Consider the following 24702-nt stretch of genomic DNA (forward strand, 5'->3'; position numbering starts at 1 on the left):
TCCTAGCAATGATGATTCACTTCCAAGATCAACTGCTGTCTGAGTATTCATACCATATGGATGAGAAACTCTAACCTCAGTTGTGTCTGTATGAAAACTAAACTGAACACCATAAATATCCACAACAGCATGTGGATGACTCTAGTGTTATTACCTACTCTGCACTAGATTTGCATGCTACTCTTTTGATCTCCTCAATTCTGGGCACAAATCTGGCTGGTCCCTATACATTTGCGAAAAGAAAACTTGTATCAACCTATACCTGGCCAGTCAAATATTCCTCCTCCCACTATATTGGAGACATTATGGAATGTGTTGCGTTGTTGATATCTTGGCAGCTACCTCTTGTCCAAAGGTTACCATTAATCTGAAGGCCTAACACTGGATCTTGTAAAAACTCAATGTTTGCCCAAGACCTATTCAAGTCAACACACATCTTACTGTATAGAAATGTTTTCACTACACTCTTCCATTGTATTGAGACCTGGACTCTGTCAGCAGCATGTAAGTGCACATGAGAAATTCCACCAGAAATTGAATGAATGCTGTAGAGGCAATGTGCAGATAATGTAACAAAAGTTAGTGACCTTGAAACTTGTTATATAAATGTTTGGCCAAAGCTTCTGCAAAAGCAATTACAATGGACTGGACAGTGTCTGGGTAGCTGAAGAATACTTAATACAAACTTGTACATACTGTTATGTCTCACTGGAAATTGAACGTGGCTGTTCCTGGAGTGGTCACGAAAGTTAAAGATATTATACAAATACATTAAAATTATCCAGGTTGTCTCACCTTTACATGCAAGTTGACAGCGCACACCAAGTTTTTTGTGTTTTATTCAAATTACTATTTATTACAGATGAACAGTTACAAACCATTGACTTTTAACTACTGGTTAAGACTGTAACCACCTTCTGCTATGCATACTTGCACATACCGAGACACAGATGGGTATACAAAACAAGTGGGTGTTATAGGTGGAGGAAAAGACTGCGAAGATAGTTCAGTGGTTCATAGGAATTGCTGAGGTGATCCTTTCTAGCTTGTTGTAGCTCCTGCATGTTACTTTTCCAGTACTACATCCAGTACAGTAAAAGGAAACATCCTCTCCAAAACCACCCTCAAGACCTCTCACGATACTACAATCAAATGATCTCTTCTACCTCAACTCCAATGGGTTTAAGCACATCTTGTCAAACCTTCCCACTAAAGTCAGTCCACACATTCCAATTCCAGGTGTTTGTCTTGAGACCTTCTTGTAAATGCGCTGGAGGCAGTTCTGTGCTTTCTTAAATAAGGACACCAGTGTGGACCATAGTACTTCAGATGTGGTATCATCAGGGCCCTGTATAAGCTTCCTACTTGTGTAATCTTTTCCTCTTGTAATGTTCTGTTACTTGCTGTACCTGCATACTAACATTTTGTGAATTATGCAATAGAACACCCAGAATCTGTTTGCATCTGAGCTCTGCAATTTCACCATTTTAGATAACATGCTTTTTTTAAGCTAACTGGCTTGTAGTTCCCTGCTTTGTCTCCTTTTCAGAATAAAGGTGTGTTACACTTGCTGTCTTCCAATCTAATGAACTGTTCCCATATCAAGGGAGTTTGTGAAAATTAAAATAAATTCATAAACTATCTTACTAGCCATTTCTTTTAAGACCATAGGATGAAGGCATTCAGTGCCCAGGCACTTGTCAGCACACAGTTCCAACAATTTACTCAGCACCATTTCTCTGGTAACTATGATTTATCCTGTGTTCCTCACTCATTTCCTGATTTTATTCCTGTTTCTGGAATGTTACTTGTATCCTGTATAGTGAAGACTGTAAAATACTTATTCAATTAATCTGTAATATCCTTATTTTCCATCAATCCTCAGGTCTCACTTTCTATAAAAATCAACTCGTTGCTTTTTGTTGAGTTCTATGAATATTTTAAAAAATGCTTTTAGATTTCTCCCTCAATTTTTTTTGGTGATAGTAGGATCTGCAGATGCTGGAGAATCTGAGATAACAAGGTGTAGAGCTGGATGAACACAGCAGGCCAAGCAGTATCAGAGGAGCAGGAAGGGACTCTGATGAAGGGTCTAGGCCCGAAACGTCAGCTTTCCTGCTCCTTTGCTGCTTGGCCTGCTGCGTTCATCCAGCTCTTCTGTACCTTGTTATCTCAATTTTTTTTTTAGTGGATTTTTTTTTATATTTGATTCGGTCTTCTGATGTGTAACCTATCTCTGCACAACCATATACTTTTTTTATTAGTTTGATACTATCTTTAACCTTTCTAGTTAACTACAGATGGCAGGTCCTTCTCTTGGATGTTTCTTAATCATTGGATTATATCTATTCTGTTATATTCTGAACTATTCTGTTAAATGTCTTCCCCTGCATCTCAATTGAGATATTTGTTACTTTTAGCCTGCTCTGTTTTCATGCCCTCATAGTTCATTTTTAAAATTTTAAGTCTCTGACTCACTCGCCTGTCCCTTGGACCACATTCACCCTGCTAACCAAGATGGATTTCCTCCCTGGACTGACCTATCCCCTTCCTAACTCCCTACCTACACTCACCTTTCCTGGCCCCATCCCCGCCTCTTCGACCTGTTTGTTTCCTCTCCACCTATCCTCTCCTCTATCCCTCTTCTATCCGCCTCCAACTCTCTCCCTATTTATTTCAAAACCCCCTTCCCCTCCCCCTTTTCTGATGAAGGGTCTCAGCCCGAAACGTCAGCCTCTCTGCTCCTATGATGCTGCTTGGCCTGCTGTGTTCATCCAGCCCTGCACCTTGTTGTCTCGGATTCTCCAGCATCTGCAGTTCCTACTATCTCTGATTCAATTTAAGAAATCAGAGCCTGGGTGACTTGAACACAGATGAAGGTTTGGACAGATTGACAATTTTCATGAATAAGATTTATCAGAAACGTCATCTACTGACTGCTTAGGAGGCAGGTAAGATTTTGATAAATTTAGAAAGGCTGAGGACAGTACAATGGAAGAGCAGGTAATAGAATTCAGTAGATTGTAGAAATTTAATTTGTAAATTCCCCAATATGCGCACATTTGAATTTTCGAACAATGCTAAAGTATCAAGAATGGTCAGACTTCTAGTTATGAAAGAGTTAAATCTGCAGATAAGCAGGGAGAACTAGAACAAATGTCAGAAGCACTGAAAAAACTTGAGGGAAGAATTCCTTCACAACAGAAGTCATAGCTCAAAGGGAGGAATCTATAATATGACAGAAAACAAGGACACAATGTTAACAAATTGGTAAGACCATCTTGATACACTTTGCAGGTGATAGTACAAAGCAGGAACTATACCCAATAGAAGTGTGCACAGAAATCCTATTGAAAATTGAGAAACAAAGAGAAATTGGAACTTTCAATGGTTGAACGAACCCCAGAAATACTCAGGGTGCAGTTAATGCATGTTTCAAGTACAATATGGAGTATCACTAACCATGAACTCTCCCACGTGCTGTAAGCCGGTCAAAACCAAACAGAACAAAGGAGTTAGGTGGTCGTGGTGGAGGAGACACAGATCAATGACAGGACATTGGTCATAAGAGGTTTCAGCCAGTGATGAATGTAATAGTAAGTCTTTGCATTGTGCAGTATTGCACAATGGATGCATGTCTACCATGTGTGAATCAGGCTGGCTAAATTACTAACAGACCCACTGAGTAAAACAGACCAGGACATAGTTAAGGAATTTGAATGTTCCATCAGTTTCAGTTTTGAGGATGACCGCACTAAAATCTTTGAAAAGTGTGATTATTTCTTGTAAAAGAGGCTGAACACGGATGTAGCATTCAGTGAAATACCCTTTAGAGTTTAAGATTTATAGCTCGGGTTGTGGAGTAAATTGACAGGTACACAAAATTTATGCTTCACCATCCATAGAAACCATACATGTACATGTACATTCTCTACCAATCTGAGGAAGTGAACACAAACTGGCTCAAAGGTAGAAGACAGAGGGTGATGGTGGAGGGTGCTTTTCAGACTGGAGGCCTGTGACCAGCAGCGTGCCACAAGGTTCGGTGCTAGGTCCGCTGCTGTTCATTGCTTATATAATGAGTCTGGATGTGAACGTAGAGTTTTCAGATGAACCAAAATTAGAGGTGTAGTGAACAGCAAAGAAGGTTACCTCAGAACAACAGGATCTTGATCAGATGGGCCAGTGGGCCAAGGAGTGGCAGATGGAGCTTAATTTAAATAAATGTGAGGTGCTATAATTTGGAAAAGCAAATCGGGGCAGGACTTGTACACTTAATGGTAAGGTCCTGGGGAGTTATGCTGAACAAAGAGACCTTGGAGTACAGGTTCATAGTTCATTGAAAGCAGAGTCCCAGGTCAACAGGAAGTGAAGGCGGCATTTGGTATGCTTAACCTTTATTGGTCAGTGCATTGAGTACAGGAGTTGGGATATCATGTTGTGGCTGTACAGGACATTGGTTAGGCCGCTTTTGGAATACTGCATTCAATTCTGGTCTCCCTGCTCTAGGAAGGATGTTGTGAAACTTGAAAGGGTTCAGAAAAGATTTACAAGTATGTTGCCAGGATTGGAGGATTTGAGCCATAGGGAGAGGCTGAATAGGCTGGAGCTATTTTCCTTGGAGCGTTGGAGGCGGAGGGGTGACCCTATCCAGGCTTGTAAAGTCATGAGGGGCATGGATAGGGTGAATAGCAAGGTCTTTTCCCCAAGGTGTGTGTGTACAAAACTGGAGGCCATAGTTTAAGGTGACAGGGGAAAGACATAAAAGGGACCTAAGGAACAAGTTTTTCATGCAGATGGTGGTGAGTGTACGGAATGAGCTACCAGAGGAAGAGGTGGAGGCTGGTACAATTTCAATACTTAAAAGGCATTTGAATGGTGTATGAATAGGAAAGGTTTAGAGAGATATTGGCCAATGCTGGCAATTGGCACTAGATTAATTTAGGATATCTGGTTGGCATAGACAAGTTGGATCAAAGGGTCTGTTTCCACACTGTACAGCTCTGACTATTGCAGAAGCGAATTTGACAAAACAAGTCAGGAAACAGACCTGAAGGCAGGCCATGAAAAAAATATTTCCAGCTCATGACTAGATGACGACTTTATGGAAGCAGGAATGCTAGATTTAAGGTAGAATCTCAAGAAGCATCCCTCGAATCCAAAAGCATTAACCTTATATTGACATTTTTATTTGTAGGAAAAGATTGGGTGCACAGGGATAACAGAATTCCTATTTCAGAAAATATCTTGTTGAAAAGTTTAAAACCCGAACTGCAAGATTGCTCTGATGGAGTTTATTTATTCAAATTTTCAACGCAAAAACGTTTCAAATTGCTGATAATGTGATAGCAGACTCATTGCATCAGATTTGCATTACGGTTAAAGAATTTGAGAAAGATATTAAGAGATTGCTCAAGACTTGTTTAATGGATGAGCAAGGATGAATGGTCACATTGTGTGTTCTGCTGTCTACGTGTCATGTACATTGCGTTGAAATGCATTTTCGAAATGCAATTTCATTTCTCCTAATGGCAGAAGCACGGCCAGACTACCTTCATATTATTTAACTGAAAAATGGGAAAAGATACTGTTTTAAACTAGGAAAAATGTTTGCAGTTTTAAAAACAAGTTATTGGAACACATTGAAAATTTCATATATTTTGTTCTCGTATTCAACAAATAGAAACATAGAAACAGAGAAGATGAGAAGAGGCCATTCGACCCTTTGAGCCTGCACCGCCATTCGTCACGATCATGGCTGACCGTCCAACTCAATAGCCTAATCCAGCTTTCTCCCCATAACCTTTGATCTCATTCGCCCAAGTGCCAAATCTACTCGCCTCTTGAATACAACTACTTTCTGTGGTAGTGAATTCCACAGACTCACCACTCTTTGGGTGAAGAAATGTCTCATCTCCACCCTAAATCATCTACCCCAAATCATCATGGTGTGCCCAGAAACAAGGGTCACAACCATTGGGAACAACCTCCCTGCATCTACCCTGTCCAGTCCTGTTAGAATTTTATAAGTCTTTAGGAGATCCCCCCCTTCATTCCTCTGAACTCAAGCAAAAACAATCCCAAACTAGTCAGTTAATCTCTCTTCATACGTCAGACCCACCATCCACCATGTGTCTATGTGTAGGGATTTTATAGAACAGGGTGGAGCTTAAGTCAGAGAGTTATATGTTAGCAATTCAGGTTTCTTTCTTGTCACCAATCAAGAACAGATTACAATTTTGTTTTTATTTAACCTTCTTTCCCTAATCAAGCTGTTCAGAGATGTTATTACACACCTCTGGAGGATTTGGTACTTGAACTCAAGCTTCTCAGTCCGGAGGCAGGGACATGGCCACTGTGCCACAATAGCCCCACAGATTACAATAAGTAGTTTTTTCTTGATTATTGGCAAAACCTGGTGTATTTGGTAAAATTGGGCACTAGGGTGGCTTAATTATCACACTCGTGACAACTCCAGGAATATTAGGACTTGATGTCTAACTCACCATCCCAGCAAGTCATGACGATACATACTTGTACCAATCAACGCACTACTCACCTAGATACCAAGGAAAGGCCAAGCACCAATGAGCTTGTAAAATGAAAAATAGAGTTCCACTGCCTTGAAAAAGAGGTATTAAGTAATCTTCCTGACCATAGGTCAAGCATGAGAAAGCAATCACACCTATCTGAGGTTATAGCACTTAACCAACAGTACAGGTCACAGTCATTATAGCACAGAATGAGGCCACTTGGCCCTATGAACCAATCCCAAGTAGAAGAAAATTCTCATCAGTTCTAAATAGCACCCCCTTCCTTTTTTTTTGAAAAAGATTGCGTTCCCTTAGCTCGAGACTCCCTAACCAGGAGGAATATCTTACCTACATCTACCGTGCCCTTCTATTTAAATATTTTGCAGGTTTCAATGAGATCACTTCTCATTCATCCAAACCCTGGAGAATACAGGCCCAGTTGGCCAATCCCTCTTAATAGGGCAGTCCTGCCATCTCAGGATGAAGTCTGGTGAACCTTCATTGTACTTCCTCAATACAATGGTAGCTTTCTGGAGGTAGGGAGACCAAAACTGCACATAATACTCCAGGTGTGATCTAATCAAATTCCTGCACAACTGAAGCAAGACTTAATTAAATCTTCTTCCCATGAAAGCTAACATTCCATTAGCCTTCAGTGACCTGTTTACAAGGACACCGAAGTCCCTTTGTGCATCTACACTTTCCAAACCTATTACCATTTAAGAAATACTCTGCGCACATTTCCTTCCTACCAAAATGGTGAACCTAATTTTAACACTTATCCCATCTGCCATGTTCTTGACCAATCACTAGGCCTATCCACATCCTCATGAAACTACTTTATATCTTCCTCAACATATTTCCACTTAGCTCTGAATGATCCACAATGTAGAAATATTGCATTCAAGTCCCATGTCCACATCATTGATATATTAGGAACAGCTGGAGTCCCGGGATTGGAGGAGGGGGGGCATGGTGGGTCAGATTAGCACAGCTGCCTCACAGCGTAAGGGACCCAGGTTCAATTCCCACCTCGGGCGACTGTCTATGTGGAGTTTGCACATTCTGTGTCTGCGTGGGTTTCCTCCGGGTGCTCCAGTTTCCTCCCACAGTCCAAAGATGTACAGGTTAGGTGGAGTGGCCATGCTAACATTGCCCATTGTGTCCAGGGATGTTCAGGCTAGGTGTATTAGCCATGGGAAATGCAGGATTACAGGGATAGGGTAGGTGGTCGGGTTGAGGGGGATGCTCTTCAGAGCGACAGTGTGGACTTCAGACCAAATGGCCTGCTTCCACACTTTAGGGATTCTATGATTCTAGAAATAATGATCCTTGCAGTACCTAATTATTCACTGCTTATCAAAAGAACGACCATTTATTCATACATGTTTTCTGCTTGTTGGCCAATACCTAACCCATGCCAATACATTACTTCCTATGCCACATGCTGTATTTTTGCTCCTCAAACTTCTGACAGCCTTCTCACAAAAATCTAAATTTATTACATCCATCAACTCCCCTTCAATTTTGCTATTAACATCCTCAAAACATAAAACGTTGGTCAAATAAAGATTTCCCTTTCACAAATCTGTGCTGACAATATCCAATCAGATCATTGCATGAACACATTGACCAATGACTGACCATGTCCATAGCTGCCTCCTACAACAGCTGAGATGTAGATTGTCAAGGCACAGGGACTTAATTGTCAGACTCTAATTTCTTCAGTATGACCTTCTTAGTAATATTAATTTCCGTCAACTCCTTGCTCTGCCTAATCACACTGATGCCCAATTCTGGGCAATTTCTTGTACCTTCCTCAATTAAAACTTACAAAGTAATCATCTGACTTATCTGCCATTTCCCTAACCCGAACTTTAACCCTTCCCTCATTAATTTCTTGGTCCTCCTTTGCTGTGTTCTAAAAAAATCCTCCATCCAAAAAAATTGCCACTTACTTTTAAAATCCCCTCACCTTAAATCTATGCCCTCTAGTTTTGGACTTCCCCACGCCAGGGAAAAGACCTTGGCTATTCACCCTATCCATCCCCCTCATGACTTTACAAGCCTCTAAAGGGTCATCCTTCAGCCTCCAACGCTCCAGGGAAGATAACCCCAGCCTATTCAGCCTCTCCCTATAGCTCAAACCCTCCAACCCTGGCAACATTCTTGTAAATCTTTTCTGAATGCTTTCAAGTTTCACAACATCCTTCCTACAGCAGGGAGACCAGAATTGCACGCAGTGTTCCAAAAGTGGCCTAACCAGTGTCCTGTACAGCCATAACATGACCCTCCCAACTCCTATACTCAATGCACTGACCAATAAAGGTAAGCGTACCAAACACCACCTTCACTATCCTGTCCACCTGCAACTATGAACCTGCACTTCAAGGTCTTTTTGTTCAGCGACACTCCCCAGGACCTTACCATTAAGTGTACAAGTCCTACCGATTTGCCTTTCCAAATTGTAGCACCTTTACACTCCTTGGCCCATTGGCCCATCTGATCAAGGTCCTGTTGTACTCTGAGGTAACCTTCTTCACTGTCCACTACACCTCCAATTTTGGTGTAATGTGCAAACTTACTAACCACACCTCCTATGTTCACCTCCAAATCACGTAAATAAATGTGAAAGGCAGTGGACCTAGCACTGAACCTTGTTGGCACAGTTTGACATAGGCCTCCAGACTGAAAAGCAAGCCTCCACCACCACCCTCTGCCTTCTACCCTCAAGCCAGTTTTCTGATGAAGGATCTAGGCCTGAAACATCAGCCTTCCTGCTCCTATGATGCTGCTTGGCCTGCTGTGTTCATCCAGCTATACACCTTGTTATCTGTATCTAAATGGTTAGTTTTCCCTGTATTCCACGTGATCTAACCTTGCTAATCATCCTACTATGTGGAACCTTGTTGAATGCCTTACTGAAGTCCACACAGATCAAGTCAACCGCTCTGCCCTCAATCTTCTTTGTTACTTCTTCAAAAAGTTAGAGAGACACAGTTTCCCATGCACAAAGCCATACAAGCCTTTTCTTTTAATCTTGAACTTCCTTTGTCGGATTTTGGGTTTTTGCACCTTGAATGAACATACAGTTGGCATAAGCATTGTAATATTTTTCAAAAACTACCTGTGATCTATGCACAGTCATGCCTTTTAACATATGGTCCCAATCCATTTCAATATAATGGTGCCTAGTGCCTTCATAATTTCCCTTATTCAAATTTAACACCTTGCCCTAAATTGATGCAAGGAGGTGCGCAGTAGATTTGAGGACACTTCCCCACCCCCCCACCCAGAATCATGGATATCTGGAACCTACTGCCTGGAAAACAGTGATAGAGGCAGAACCCTGAAAACATTTCAGAACTACTTAAATGTGCACTTGGAACACCACAATGGACAAACATATCTGCCAACTGCTGATAAACGGGATTACGATAGATGAGCATTTGATAATCAATGGAGCCATGATGGACCAAAGGGCCTCTTTCTGTGTTGCAAAAACTATGACTTTCAAACAACGTAAAATTCTAATATATTGTAGTCACTGATCACAAAGTTCTTTTACAAAATTAATCATTTTTCATTACATAATACTAGATCTGAAATAACCTATCCTCTAGTTAGTTCAACGTATTGCGCTACAAAAGCATCCCTAAGACACTCCAGAAACTTGCCTCTAAGGCACTGGTGCCCATTGGTTTGTCCAGGCTAATAAACAGGTTGAAGTTACCCATTGAAACTGTTATAACATTATAACATACTACTCACCTCCTCATTTATATCATGCCACACATGACCATAATCATTTGGTGGCCTATAGCAACTTTACTTCAAATAATGTCTACTGCCCCTTGCTCTTTCTTATCTCTGCCCAAGCCAATTCCACATTTTGTCCTTCTAACTTTAGATCCTGCCTTACTCGACCTTCCAAGTCTTCCCTAACATCGACTAGCCTTAAATGTTCAATTCCCAGTTCTGGTCACCATGCAGCCATTTTCTTTAATGGCAATTAGATCATACCCATTTACCTCTACTTGTGCCTTAGATCATCAACTTTGTTGCAAATTGCTGCATGCATTCAGGTAGAATGCCTTTAACTGGCCTGTGACACTGTGTGCGTTCAAGTATTTTTGAAGCTCTTCGGCTTCTCCTGTCATCCAATCTCCCTAGCAACTTGTACAGTTCATTTCAATTTGGGTTAGCTCTTAGGTTTGCATGCTGCTGAGAAGCTAGTTGAAATCGACAAACAAATCTCCCTACAAGAAGCCCCAGTCCTTTTAAGGTATAACCTACTCAGCTGGTACTGCTCCCATCAGCCCCAGAAAACTGATGCCATCAATCCTCCACCAGTTTTCCACTCACATGGTCAGTCAAAAACCTTCTGTTCAAATCTCACTAGCCACAAGGCAGAGTAATTTTGAAATCACTGCTCTGGAGGTTCAACTTCTTAAATTTCCTTCCTAAATCCCCAAAATCTGCTGTCAAGACCTCAGATAACAAGGTGTAGAGCTGGATGAACACAGCAGGCCAAGCAGCATCAGAGGAGCAGGAAACCTGACGTTTCGGGTCTAGGCCCTTCTCCAGCATCAGCAGTTCCTACTATCTGTCAAGACCTCATCCTCCTTTTATTCACAGTTACTGACATTAAATTCTATGACACTTTGTTGCCCTTTACACTATCTCTATCAATACTCCTTCATAGTTTCCCCAGTTCAATTATTCACTGTACCATCTGCTTTAAATATCATCTGAAAATTTGGATACTGCACCTTGAAACTCTCAAATGAATCATTAATGCGTATACTGGGCGGGAACTGTTGGAAACTACTTCCCAAAAAAATCTCAAAACATTTTACTGGATGATGTAGTGCAGCTGAACACATGGCTACAAAGCTGGAGGAGGAGGAGGGCTTCAGATACATGGATCAAGACACCTTCTGGGCAATGTGGGACCTGTACAAGAGGGACTGGTTGCACCTGACCTGGAGGGGTACCAATATCCTGGGCGGGAGGTTTGCTCGAGCTCTTCAGGAGGGTTTAAACTAGTTTGGCAGGGTGTTGGGAACCAGAGCTACGGATCAGAGGATGGGGTAGCCGGTGTACAGGCAGATACAGCATGCAGGGTGTCTGTGAGGAAGGATCGACAGTTGATAGCGCAAAGCTGTTGTCAGTGCAACAGGTTGTGTGTGTCTATTTTAAACGCAAGTAGTGTCGGGAATAAGGGTGACGAACTTAGATCATGGATCAGTTCTTGGAGCTACGATGCTGTGGCCATTACGGAGACTTGGACAACACAGGGACAGGAATGGTTGTTGGAGGTTCCGGGATTTAGATGTTTCAAAAGGAATAGGGAGGGAGGCAAGAGAGGTGGGGGAGTAGCATTGCTAATCAGGGATGGTATCACAGCTGCAGAAAGGGAGGTCGTGGAGGAGGGTTTGTCCACTGAGTCAGTATGGGTGGAAGTCAGAAACAGGAAAGGAGCAGTCACTTTATTGGGAGCTTTCTATAGACCCGCCCCCAACCAATAGCAGAGACAGATTGGAAGGCAGATTTTGGAAAGGTGCAGAAGTAATAGGGTTGTTGTCAGGGGCGCCTTCAACTTCCCTAATATAGACTGGAACCTCCTAAGTGCAAATAGTTTGGATGGAGCAGATTTTGTGAAGTGTGTCCGGGAAGGATTTCTGACTCAATATGTAGATAGGCCGACTAGAGGGGAGGCCATATTGAATTTGGTGCTTGGCAACGAACCAGGCCGGGTGTCAGATCTCTCGGTGGGAGAGCATTTCGGTGATAGTGATCACAACTCCCTGACCTTTACTATAGTCATGGAGAGGGATAGGAGCAGACGGTATGGGGAAGTATTTAATTGGGGGAGGGGGAATTACAATGCTATTAGGCAAGAACTGCAGAGGATAAATTGGGAACAGATGTTCACAAGGAAATGTACAAAAATGTGGAGGTTGTTTAGGGAGCACTTGCTACGAGTGCTGGATAGGCTTGTCCCACTGAGGCAAGGAAGGGACTGTAAGGCGAAGGAACCTTGGATGACAAGATATGTGGAACATCTGGTCAAGAGGAAGAAGGAAGTTTACTTAAGGTTGAGGAAGCAAGGATGAGACAGGGCTCTGGAGGGTTACAAGGTAGCCAGGAAGGAACGGAAGAATGGACTTAGGAGAGCTAGAAGAGGGTATGAAAAAGTCTTGGTGGGAAGGATTAAGGAAAACCACACGGCATTCTATGTTTATGTGAGGAACAAGGAGGATGGCCAGAGTGAGGGTAGGGCCAGAGATAGTGGAGAGAACTTGTGTGTGGAGTCAGTGGAGGTAGGGGAGGTCCTTAATGAATGCTTTGCTTCAGTATTCACCAGTGAGAGGGGCCTTTGTAGTTTGAGGACAGCATGAAACAGGCTGATATGCGGAAGGATGTGCCAGAAATTTTGAAAAACATGAGGATAGAGGAGTTCCATGGGCCAGATGGGAGATACCCAAGGTTTTAAGAAACTTGATGCGATCTCAACAGATCTACCAGTGAGAAAAAATTTGGGAGGCCCCCGAGAAGTAAAGAACTTCTACTCTCTGCAATAAAAAAACTTTACAACTCACAGGCCCATCTGCATTCTTCCAAATTTCATAGAACATAGAACAGTACAGCACAGTACAGGCCCTTCAGCCCACGATGTTGTGCTGACCTATTATCCTATTCGGAGATCAAAGTACCCTGCATACCCTACATTTTACTAGCTTCCGTGTGCCTATCCAAGAGTAGCTAAAATGTCCCAAACGGATACCAAAACTGGCTGTCCAATAGAAGACAGAGGGTGGTAGTAGATGGAAAGTATTCAGCCTGGAGCTGTGACCAGTGGTGTGTCGCGGGGATCTATTCTGGGACCTCTGCTCTGTGATCTTTATAAATGACTTGGATGAGGAAGTGGAAGGTGGGTTAGTAAGTTTGCCGATGACACGAATGTTGGTGGAGTTGTGGACAGCGTGGAGGGCTGCTGTAGGTTGCAACGGGACATTGAAAGGAAGCAGAGCTGGGCAAAGAAGTGGCAGATGGAATTCAACCCAGAAAAGTGTGAAGTGATTCATTTTGGAAGGTCGAATTTGAATGCAGAATACAGGGTTAATGGCAGGACTCTTGGCAGTGTGGAGGAACAGAGGGATCTTGGGGTCCACATCCATAGATCCCTCAAAGTTGCTACCCAAGTTGATAGGGTCGTAAAGAAGGCGTATGGTGTGTTGGCTTTCATTGGCAGGGGAATTGAGTTTCAGAGCCATGAGGTTATGCTGCAGCTCTATAAAACTCTGGTTAGACCCACACTTGGAATGTTGTGTTCAGTTCTGGTCACCTCATTACAGGAAAGATGTCGAAGCTTTAGAGAGGGTGCAGAGGAGATTTACCTGGACGGCAGGTCTTATGAGGAAAGGTTGAGGGAACTAGAGGTTTTTTCATTGGAACGAAGAAGGATGAGAGGTGATTTGATAGAGGTGTACAAGATGATGAGAGGCACAGATAGAGTGGATAGTCCGATACTTTTCCCCAAGGTGAAAATGACTATTACGAGGGGTTATAATTTTAAGATGATTGGAGGAAGGTATAGGTGAGAGGTCAGAGGTAGGTTCTTCACACAGTGGTAGGCGTGTGGAATGCACTGCTGGCAGTGGTAGTGGAGTCAGATACTTTAGGGACATTTAAGTGACTCTTGGATAGGCACATGGAGGATAGTAAAATGTAGGGTATGCAGGGTAGTTTGATCTCAGAGTAGGATAAGAGGTCGGCACAACATTGTGGGCCAAACAGCCTGTATTATGCTATGTGCTATGTGCTATGTGCTATGTCTGACTCCACTACCACTGCCAGCAGCACATTCCACGCAGCCACCATTTAGTAAAAACTTTAATGTAAAGAAGAGGTTAACAAACTTCCTTTGCATACAGGTTCCAATTGCAACAGTCTTCAACCACTCAATATTGGCAAATTACATCAGATACTTGTGATTAATTCAAGGTTTTAAAGATTTTTTCCCCTCAAGAATCCAGCCCTCACGTATAATAAAGATATGGAAAAATGTAAACAAACTTAGCTTGTTTGAGTAGCAACATAGATCAAGGTCTAAAATGGTCTGCTCTGATTCTCTCTCATGGAGTCATAGAACCAAAATAACTGCGGCTGCTGTAAATCAGAAGCAAAAGCAGAAATTGCTGGAAAAGCTCAGCAGGCCTGACAGCATCTGTGGAGTAAAATCAGAGTTAACATGTTGGGTCCAGTGACCGTTCCTCAGAACCTTCCATCAGACCTGTTAAGCTTTTCCAAGAATTTCTGTTTTTGCTCATGGAGTCAGATGCCTATAACTCAAAAATGCTTCTAACAATAACTCAGGTGATATGCAGAAGCTAGTTTTTCATTCCAATATTATCCTCAATAAATTTCTATCTTTATATTTCTGTGCACTTCAAATGTATATACCATATCACAACTACTGGTGGGAGGTGGCATTACAATGCAAGCATGTAGATTGATCCCAGTATAACGTGGCTTAAGAATTAAATGCAAGGAAAACCAGTCTATGGCATCCTCCATCCTTTGGGCATACATCTCATGAAAGTTATTTCTGGTCTTGATTTCCTATGTGCTACAGCTTAGCTGATGACTGGTATGTACATCCAGGTACATCCCTTCAAAACAAAAAGGCTGACTCTCAATCCACATCCAAGAGCATTTGACTTACTGCTTCCCTTCATTAGGCATCAAGATCTCACCTGTCACCTGGTTTGAATTCTCGGGAAGGTTTGTTCTTTTTCTTCTTGTGTTTCTTCTTCAAGTTTTTTATAGAAAGTGGTATACTCTTTTTACGCCCGTGTCCACCACTTTGTGATGATGCAGTCGAACTTGCAGAAGAAGAAATGGAGCTGGTTTCATCAGTATCTTCAGCACCTTCATCATCTGCATCCTGGTCTGCCAGCTGTGGCTTCAGAGTCTGTCTACTTTCTAGTAAGTCTTCGCCTAGTATCACTGGAGACTGGCTCATTTCCTTCCAGTTTCCCTCTTTTACTCTTTGCTCCAACTGATTCCGAGCATCATTAGTGAAGGTGGGACCATTGCTCAGAACAGATTCCTTCTCTACAGTCCCATTTACAGACTGGGATTTCAGTCCTATGGCAAGTCGAGGCGTGCCCTCCCAACCTAAATTCGATTTAGAGCTACTGATTCCAAAAACATTTGAGGTGACCATGACAGATCCATCATCCAAGGCAACTGCAAACTTGTCAGAATGATCCATTTCACGGGTATCCAAATTATTCAAGATGTTTTTCACCATCTCCTTGTCAAAGAGGCGTTTAACCTAATAAAATGACAGAAGGATAAGCTACATCAGGTGCAATCACACAGCTGCCCAAATGCATACAAAGTACAGAACATTGACAAGTTAATTTCTGAATAAAGTTCCAAACTCAGCCACAAACATTCCTACAATAGTTCCAGATAATTCCATGTATTATTTAAAATTAAAAATAAACTTAACTTATTCTTGAGGCAACACACTTAAACAAGGCAAATCAGTTTAAATCTGCAAAAGTGTCTTTCTAACTGACTTTGTAATTTCTGGACATCCAAATAAGTCAAGACAGAATTACACACATTATAACACATTTACAGCACCAATTGCTCTTTAGCTCAAATGGTTCATGTCTGTGTGAATGCTCCATAAACGTCACCTCTCACCTCACCCTAACAATATAATCAAACACTTTCTTGGTCATGTTTATCTAATTTTTGCCAAATATGTATGTGCTGTTTATCTCACCTACTGTGTGTAACTGGCTATCACATTCTCACCATTCCCTGCATGACTAACTTACACAAGGCCCCAATCCAATCTCTTTTGCAAATGGAAGGATCATCACTACGTCTATCTTGGAGAATCTCTTCACAATTTGCCTCAATCAGAACACCCTGCTCTTCGATAAAAGTATTGCAAGTTTATTCAATCTTTCATGACAACCATATCCATTCAAATATAACAAATTTTTCTCATACTGAATTCTACTTCTTCAGAAGAGAGCCCTATTGTTTTGTCTGCATTCCTTCATAATGGTTTTCTTACACTATTGCTACATTTAGTGATTTACATTAGCCGTACACCCATATCCCCCTTTGAAACTTATCCAGGAGTGCAAGGCCTTTTTATTCTACCTATCAAAACACTCCACCTCCTCACATATTTTAAACTCCATTCATCAAATATACAAGAGTTACTATGCTCTCCTTAAAGGAGTAGTCACTCTTGATTAGTTACCTGCCTTAGGCACAGTATCTCCATACTGAAGTTACCTTTCTGACAACAGAATTCACAGCAATGATGGAATTTCCTTCTGGACCCTCCGAAGAAATAGCCGTAGATTCAGGATCTCCCGGGAGCACATAAACAGCCCGTTCTGCCAGGACCATGCGAGCATGGTCATAACAGTTCAAGCGTTTCACCCTAGAGAAAGGAAAAATACAATGGGTACATCATCTGCTACAGTCCATGTCAAAATACAAATGGAATTTAGAGGAACCATGGGACAGTCACTGTCCACTCACCCACAGATAATGCCCAGAATCAGTCATAAGTATAAAATGGGTATAATCTCCGATATACTGATATTAAAGTACAACTTCACTAGTCAAAAATTTTCAATGAATTTGTTAACGTAATGGCCAAATCCCACATTATTTTTCAATGTATCTGCAATTTAGGTTTGATTAGTGTAACAAGGGTGTCTTGTGGTGGAATACAGTGAACATGTATTCCATATCACTGACGCAAAATACTGTGGATTCCAGAAATCTCAAATTGAAACAGAAAATGCTGGAAACACTCAGCATAACAGCATTATCTATGAAGAAAAACAAAGTTAATGCTTGACTTCAATGAACCTTCAAATTATCTAGTTCACCACTCTACTGGCAAAGTATTAAAATAAGAACAAACCTTCAGCCAAATTATTAGATCTGTTACAGATTCTGCAAAATCTATTTTTATTTCATTAGCACAAGACTAATGATCATTTTCCTGAAGAACTGAATTTCTAGTTTGACAATCAGAACAAAAGGAACTAACAGCATACTGAAGCTGCTACCCCATTCAGTATGTCACGACTGAACTTCTACATCGGCTTCACTTATTTGCTGCTCAATCCATTGATTCTTCAAGTACTCAAAAGTTTATAAATCTCAATCTTAAATGTACTCATTGAGATCCACAATCCTGGAGGTACAAAGTTCCAAAGATTCACAACATAGAAACAGGAGTTAGGAGCACCTGTTGTCATTCATTGACATTATAGTTTATCTGCAATCAATTCATACACCTTTGATACAAATCCCTTAATACCATTTATTAACAAAAGTCTTTCAAGTAAAAATTAACTGATCTCTACAACAATCCTGCTACAGTATCAACCACTGCACTCCCGACCAGAACTGAGCACAATACTCCAGTGTGATATCACAAAGGCCCTGAATAACTGCAGTAAGACATCCCTATTTTTGAAGTCAAATCCTCTTGCAATGAAGGCCAATATATACTTCGCCTGCCTAATTGCTTGCTGCATCTACCTACTTACTTTCATTGACTGGCGTACAAGAATATCCCTTTGTACATCCACATTGCCCAATATATCACGATTTAAGTACTATTCTTCCTTTGTTTTTCACACCAAAGTGTACAGCCTCACATTTAGCCACATTGCACTGCATCTGTCATGTCTTTGTCCACATACTCAACTTGCCTAGGATATCCTGAAGCCTGCTAGCATCCTCAACTCTCAACCCCACTTTGTTGTGTCATTAGAAGCTTCCAAAAAAAAAAAGACTGCTTTTTATTTCCAATTTATACACAAAAATTGAGATTAGCTGGGGCCCCAAGCACTCATCATCTGCCACGTGGAAAAAGATCCACTTAAAGTTTTTGAGAAGACTTGTATCTCGGGTTGTGGATGAGATTGTAGACTTGCTCGCAGAGCCGGTGTGTTTGATTGCAGACATTTCATCACCAATCGAATTTGTGTCTCTTGGTGGCTAGTTGGTGACACAACCAATTCTCACTGGTGTCAATACACACGGACAAAGGACACAAATTCAACTGAGACAACACATCCATAATAGCACAAGTCAAACAGAGACATGCCAGGGAAATCCTGGAGGCCTGGCATTCCAAACAGAACTCCATCAAACACATTAAACTGGACTCTATAAACAAACCGCTAAAGAACAGAACTGGAAGTTAATACCAACCACCCCAGCAAACCGAGGAATATAACTAACAAGCGGAACAGAACACCGTTTCACCAGAGGCACACTGACCATGTTACCGAGCATGATGAAACGTCTGCAATCAAACACACCGGCTCGGTGAGTATGTCTACAACCTCAAAAGACCCACTTCTTCTCACTGTTTCTAGTTTGCCAACCAATTCTCAATCCATGTCAGTATATTTCCCATTCCCAAATGCTTTGATTTTGCCCACCAGCCTTTTATGTGGGTCCTTATCAAAAGCCTTCTTGAAATCCAAATACACATCCACTGATTCCCATTTATTTATTTTTCCAGTTACATCCTCAAAAAATTCCAATAGATTAGCTAAGCATGACTTTCCTTTCGTAAACTCATACTGACTTTGTTTAATTCAGTTAATGTTTTCCAAGGTTCTGTTATCACATCTTTTATAGCCCCTACAGGATTTTAACCTAAACAAAAATCAAGACACTGCAGGAAAGTAAAATCACCAAAATCTTGTCCCACGTATAAACCCACAAAATGCAGCAAGGAACAATTACTGTTAGCTGTGCATTTGATTTGAATGCGAGAATAAAGTATTCAATTTTCTGCAAGAAAATAGGTTAACAGAATGAAATAGAGTGAAATCCCTCCCCACTAACAGATTGAAAGAACGTCAAGTTCACCAAGACATGAAAGAGATCAAAATCTCAAATACTTGCATATTTCAATTTTAAAACTGACTTTGCTAGACTAAAACATGGTTACCAATCACCTGATGTGAGCTCACTACATTTTCAGGGAAGTTCCGGCAGTAATTATAAAAGAACAAAAAAAAAACTTAAACCACTATTCTCTTGGAATGTCACATCCTTGCATTGTGTTGACCTAGTGGTCCATTATCACAAACAGCAACAGATATCTCTCAGCAGTGATGGGGAACAAAAGTAGCTCTGAAAAAAAAAAAAAAAAATGCTGGGAGAAACTCAGATCAGTAAAGCTCTTAATTTTTAAAAACAATATTTCTTACCGGTTTATTCTTGTGCTCTATTTTCTAGTCAGTAAAGAAATTTAACTCTCACCATACCTGGGCAAATTGTCTTGTGTGATAACTGGAGATGGAGGATAAACACTCTCACTTCCACCAAGGCAAAAGCTCTTTGTTATCCAGGAAACTCTAAGCTCCACCACTTGTACCTAGAATATAAAGCATACCAGGCCCCTTGGACTAAGTGAGGCACATTTCTTAACTTGCAAACAAAGAAATAAAGGCAGTTAAATCCCCAAGGCCTGATCAAGTGTATCCCATGTCATTGTGGGAAGCTAGGGAAGAAATTGCGGAGCTCTTAAGAGATACCTGTATCATTGACAGCCATGGATGAGGTGCCAGAAGACTGGAGGGTGGAGACTGGTGTGCCATTATTTAAGAAAGGCTGCAGGGAAACACCAGTGACCCTAACATCAATGGTGGGTAAGTTGTTGGAGGGGATTCTGAGAGACAAGGTTCTATGTGCATTTGCAAAGGCAAGGATCGACTAGGGATAGTCAGCATGGCTTTGTGCATGGGAAATGGGGTCTCACAAATTTGATTGATTTTTGTTTGAAGAGGTGGCCAAGCTGATAAACAAGGACAGTGTGACAGATGTTGTATACATGGACTTTAGCAAGGCCTTCAACAAGCACGGTAGACTGGACCAATGGGTTACAAAATTGGCTTGACAGTAGGAGACTCGGTGTTGGTAGAGGGTTGTTTTTCTGACTGGAGGCCCATGACCAGTAATGTTCTACAAAGATCCATGTTGGATCCACTGTTGTTCACCATTTATATAAATGATTTGGATGAGAATATAGAAGACACGGTTAATAAATTTGCCAAAGACACCAAAATTGGTGACATAGTGGACAGTGAAGGTCATCTAAGAGTAGAACAGGATCTTGATCAACTGGGCCAACGAATAGCTGATGGAGTCCAATTCAGATAAATGCAAAGTGTGGCATTTGCGAAATATAAACCAGGGCAGGACGCACATAGTTAAATGTTAATTCCCTGGGGAGTGTCGGCAAACAGAGATCTAGGGGTGCAGGTTCATAGCTCCTTGAAAGTGGCGTCACAGGTATACAGGGCAGTGAAGATAATGTTTGGCACACTTGCCTTCAAGTTTAAGAGTTGAGACTTCAAGTTACAGCTGTACAAGATATTGCTAAGGCCATATCTGGAGTACTGTACACAGTTCTTGTCATCCTGCTATAGAAAGGATATTACTGAACTGGAAAGATGAAAAAAATTTACAAAGGATGTTACTGAGATGATAAAATTTAAGTTATAAGGATAGGCTGGGACGTTTTCCCCCTGGAGCACAGGAAGCTAAGGGGTGGCCTTAGAGGTTTAAAATCATGAGGAGAATAGATAACACAAATAGCCAAGGTCTTTTCCCCAAGGTAGGGAAGTCCAAAACTAGAGGACATGGGGTTAAGGAGGCGGGTGGGGGATTTAAAAAAAAAGACCCGAGGGACAACTTTTTCTCCAGACGGTGGTGCATATATGGAAGAAGCTGCCAGAGGGAGCGGTAGAGGCAAGTACAATTATGACATTTAAAAGATATTTGGACAGGAACGTAGATAGGAAAGGTTGAAGGAGACGTGGGCTAAACACAGGCAAATGGGACTAATTCACTTTAGGAAGCCTGGTCAGCATGGACAAGTTGGGCCAAAGGGCCTGCTTCCATGCTGTTTAACTCTACAACTCTATAAGTAGAGGCATAAATATAACGATAGAAATTAGTAAAATTTAAATGGACATTCTGGAGAAACTTTATTGGAGAATGGCAAGATTGAAAATCTCTTCTGAAGTGGTTGAAGTGAATAACAAATGAACTTGAGGACAAACTGGTTAAGTAAATGAAGGAAAAAGAAATTGGAGGATACAAAGGGTTAGAGAGAGGCTAGATGAATTCACATGGATCAAATACCTGTGTGGGTCTTTTGGAACATGCCCCGTTTGTGCTGATTATATCTGGAGCCGATACTGAAAAGCCAATAAAGCCTCTGCATATATCCACTATAAAAGGATAATCGTAAGATGCCTACACAGCTTGTGAACTATTAGATATCTCAATACGATTCATGTACAGCTTGTGTCTGTCTAGGAAAGGAATATTTCAACCAGCACAATGTTAAATTTTCCCTCAACCACAGAACACCATATACAGAACAGTTCAACAGTCCCCAGTTGAAGGCAACTGCCACATGACGGAAAGTACAACTGATCTGCATGTGGAAAACTTAACATTTTAGTTAATATTGAAAATTTTAGCATATTAACAAGAACATGAGCTTAGGACAAGCTTTGCAAATCAGAGTATTTCTTCAAGATATTTAAGAAAGAGTGTCACAGAAGGTATGCATATTATAGCAAGAGCCACAGGCAATTTAAATAGAGGTACAGACGTTGTTCCTATTTAAATTCCTAAATTCAATTAACCACTCCATTTCAAAGGTCAACTGATCACTTATGTCTGCAAGTGACAGGTTATATCATATCATGGGCAACCACAGGAAACGGACACTGAAGTCTTTCTCCTCGTGACGGGTCTTTCAAAGATCGTACTGGAACAAGACCCACAGAAATAAAACATATTTCCAATTCAATAAAGAAACCTGCAGGAATTCTATAAGTATGGTCATTCAACATGCAATGCCTGTACATTTGGCTTTTAACAAATTTTTGAAAATACCTCTTCAACTACCGCTTTAAACTTGCTCTTTTTGCTCAGCACAGGTCGAACACCAGACAGCCACTGAACATTCGAGAAAACTTTAGCTGCTCCAAACAACATTTGTCCTGGATAAAATCCATAGGATTCATCGAAGAACTGCCCCTAGAACAGAAAAGCATGGCTGTAATTTAAGATATCCCCATCTGTAGCCAGATATCAAAATAAACATGGGATGTACAGCTATAAGACATTTCTTCAAAATTGTGTTTGAAATACATACATATTCAAAGATTTATCTACTTTTATTCTTTTATGAGCTCTAAGTGGCGTTACCAAGGCCAACACTTATAGCCTATCCCTTGATAAAAAGGTGATGCAAAGCTCTGTTCATGAACCACTGTAGTACACCGACAGCGCAGATGTAAAGAGTTCCAGGATTTTGACTCAGTGACACAGAAGTAACGGCAATATATTTCCAAATCAGGATGATGTGTGACTTTGAGGAATTGTTGATGGTGGTGTTCCCATGTGTCTGCAGTCTCTGTAGAAGTGGTAAAGTCATAGATTTGGAAGGTGCAGATGGAGAAAGCATAGCAAGCTGCTACAGAGCATCTTCCAGAAAATGCACTTTGCTGGAAGTAGTAAATGTTGACAGTAGTGAATGGTGCCAGTCAAGTGAACTTTGTCCTGTATGATGTTGAGTTTAAGTGTTGGCACACCACACTCGTTCATACAATTGAGAACATGCCATTCTTGTAGATGGTGGACAATTTTTGGCAAGTTTGGAGGCGAGTTACCCACTCCAGAATTGAGCCTCTGACCAGCTTGTGGCCATCCACAGTATTTATATGGCTGGTCTAGCTCCGTTTCTGGCCAATGGTAACCTCTCAGCATGTTGATAAGGGGGGATTCAGCAATAGTATAATAATTGAATATCAAGGCAAGATGATCATATTTTCAAGCTGGAGATAATCACTGCCTGGCACTGGATGTACCTTGCCACTTATCAGACTAAGCTTGGACATTCTCCACGTATGGCTGCATATGAACACAGACTGCTTCCGTTTCTAAGTTGTGATTGGCACAGAACACTGCAATAAGAGAACTTCTCCAGTTCTGACGTCACGGTAGAGGGGAGGGCATTGATGAAACTACTTAGGCCTAGAACAATGGCCCAAAGAACTAGTGTCATTATATCCTGGGACTGAGATGATCAATTTCTTAAAATAAAAAACACAACCATCATCTGTTGTGAGGTGTAACTCTAACCAGTGGACGATCCTTCCTTCTCCCAATTCATGACCGGCAGTACTACAAAACTTTGGTCTGATCTCTTGGTTATAGCTTTGATTAGTTCATCATCCACTGTGTGGTGTGCGTGCAGTCATCAGCTGACCTTCAACTCGAGTGTCATCTACTCCGAGCCGAGAGTTTCTGTCATGGGTCTTCATGTGACTGAAAAGGCCATGTCTCAAGAGGTTGCAGAATCCAGAGTACAGTATTCATTTCTTTTTCTTTCCGTCTCTCCTGCTATGCTGCCTCAAGGTGCATGGAATCGAAAAATGACGCAGCTTGATTGGCAAAGCATCACTATTTTGAACTATTTGCGCCAAGCTATTCCCAGTCATTAATGTCAATACCATCACTTTCCAAGGATAGCTTCAGTGTCTTTGTAGTACTTTTTGTTCACGCTGGAACTACGGAAAGTTAAGAAATCAAGAACTGACAGGTAAAATCCATTACTGTAATGGTACCTTTAGAGACTTGGCTACAGAATAATATGGATTGGAGCAAAGTCTTTCAGGAAATTGGGAAAATGTGGAAGGGAGCTATTAGCTAACAATGGTATTGAACAATAGAGAAGGATGGCCCAAGTTCAAAAACCCAAGGTATAGAAAGTGTTTGGATAGAAATGAGAAATGATTAATATAAACAATCACTTTTGGGGAAAGCTGTACCGGTCCTGTAACAGTAATCACACGGTTGGGTGCAGCAAAAAGGAAGAAATAATAAGAGCTTGCCACAAAGGCATAGCGATAACATGAAGTTTTAATCAACAGATCAACTACAAAAGTCAGAGATAGTAGGAACTGCAGATGCTGGAGAATCCGAGACAACAAGGTGCAGGGCTGGATGAACACAGCAGGCCAAGCAGCATCATAGGAGCAGAGAGGCTGACGTTTCGGGC

General features: G+C 41.3%; 1 protein-coding gene across 1 annotated transcript; it reads right to left on the reverse strand.

Moving 5' to 3' along the window:
- Window positions 1-15276: 15276 nt before the first annotated feature.
- Window positions 15277-23928, reverse strand: LOC125485889 ((E3-independent) E2 ubiquitin-conjugating enzyme-like). The gene is made up of 5 exons (XM_048611064.1): window positions 23911-23928; window positions 22533-22676; window positions 19886-19995; window positions 16869-17019; window positions 15277-15879 (listed from the first exon to the last, which is right to left on the reverse strand). Exons 1-5 carry the CDS (start codon window positions 23926-23928, stop codon window positions 15292-15294), a joined length of 1011 nt encoding a protein of 336 aa, XP_048467021.1. The 3' UTR covers window positions 15277-15291.
- Between the last annotated feature and the right edge of the window lie 774 nt (window positions 23929-24702).

This window comes from Rhincodon typus, chromosome 23 (genome assembly GCF_021869965.1).
Source record: "Rhincodon typus isolate 14 chromosome 23, sRhiTyp1.1, whole genome shotgun sequence".
Taxonomy (NCBI): domain Eukaryota; kingdom Metazoa; phylum Chordata; class Chondrichthyes; order Orectolobiformes; family Rhincodontidae; genus Rhincodon; species Rhincodon typus.

What these genes read in the sequence shown, in the direction of transcription:
- LOC125485889 (XM_048611064.1), bottom strand. An exon ending in ACACAAGACAATTTGCCCAG is followed by an intron (nt 17,020 to 19,885) that starts GTATGGTGAGAG and finishes TCCTTTCTCTAG; the next exon opens with GGTGAAACGCTTGAACTGTT. An exon ending in TGAATTCTGTTGTCAGAAAG is followed by an intron (nt 15,880 to 16,868) that starts GTAACTTCAGTA and finishes TCATTTTATTAG; the next exon opens with GTTAAACGCCTCTTTGACAA.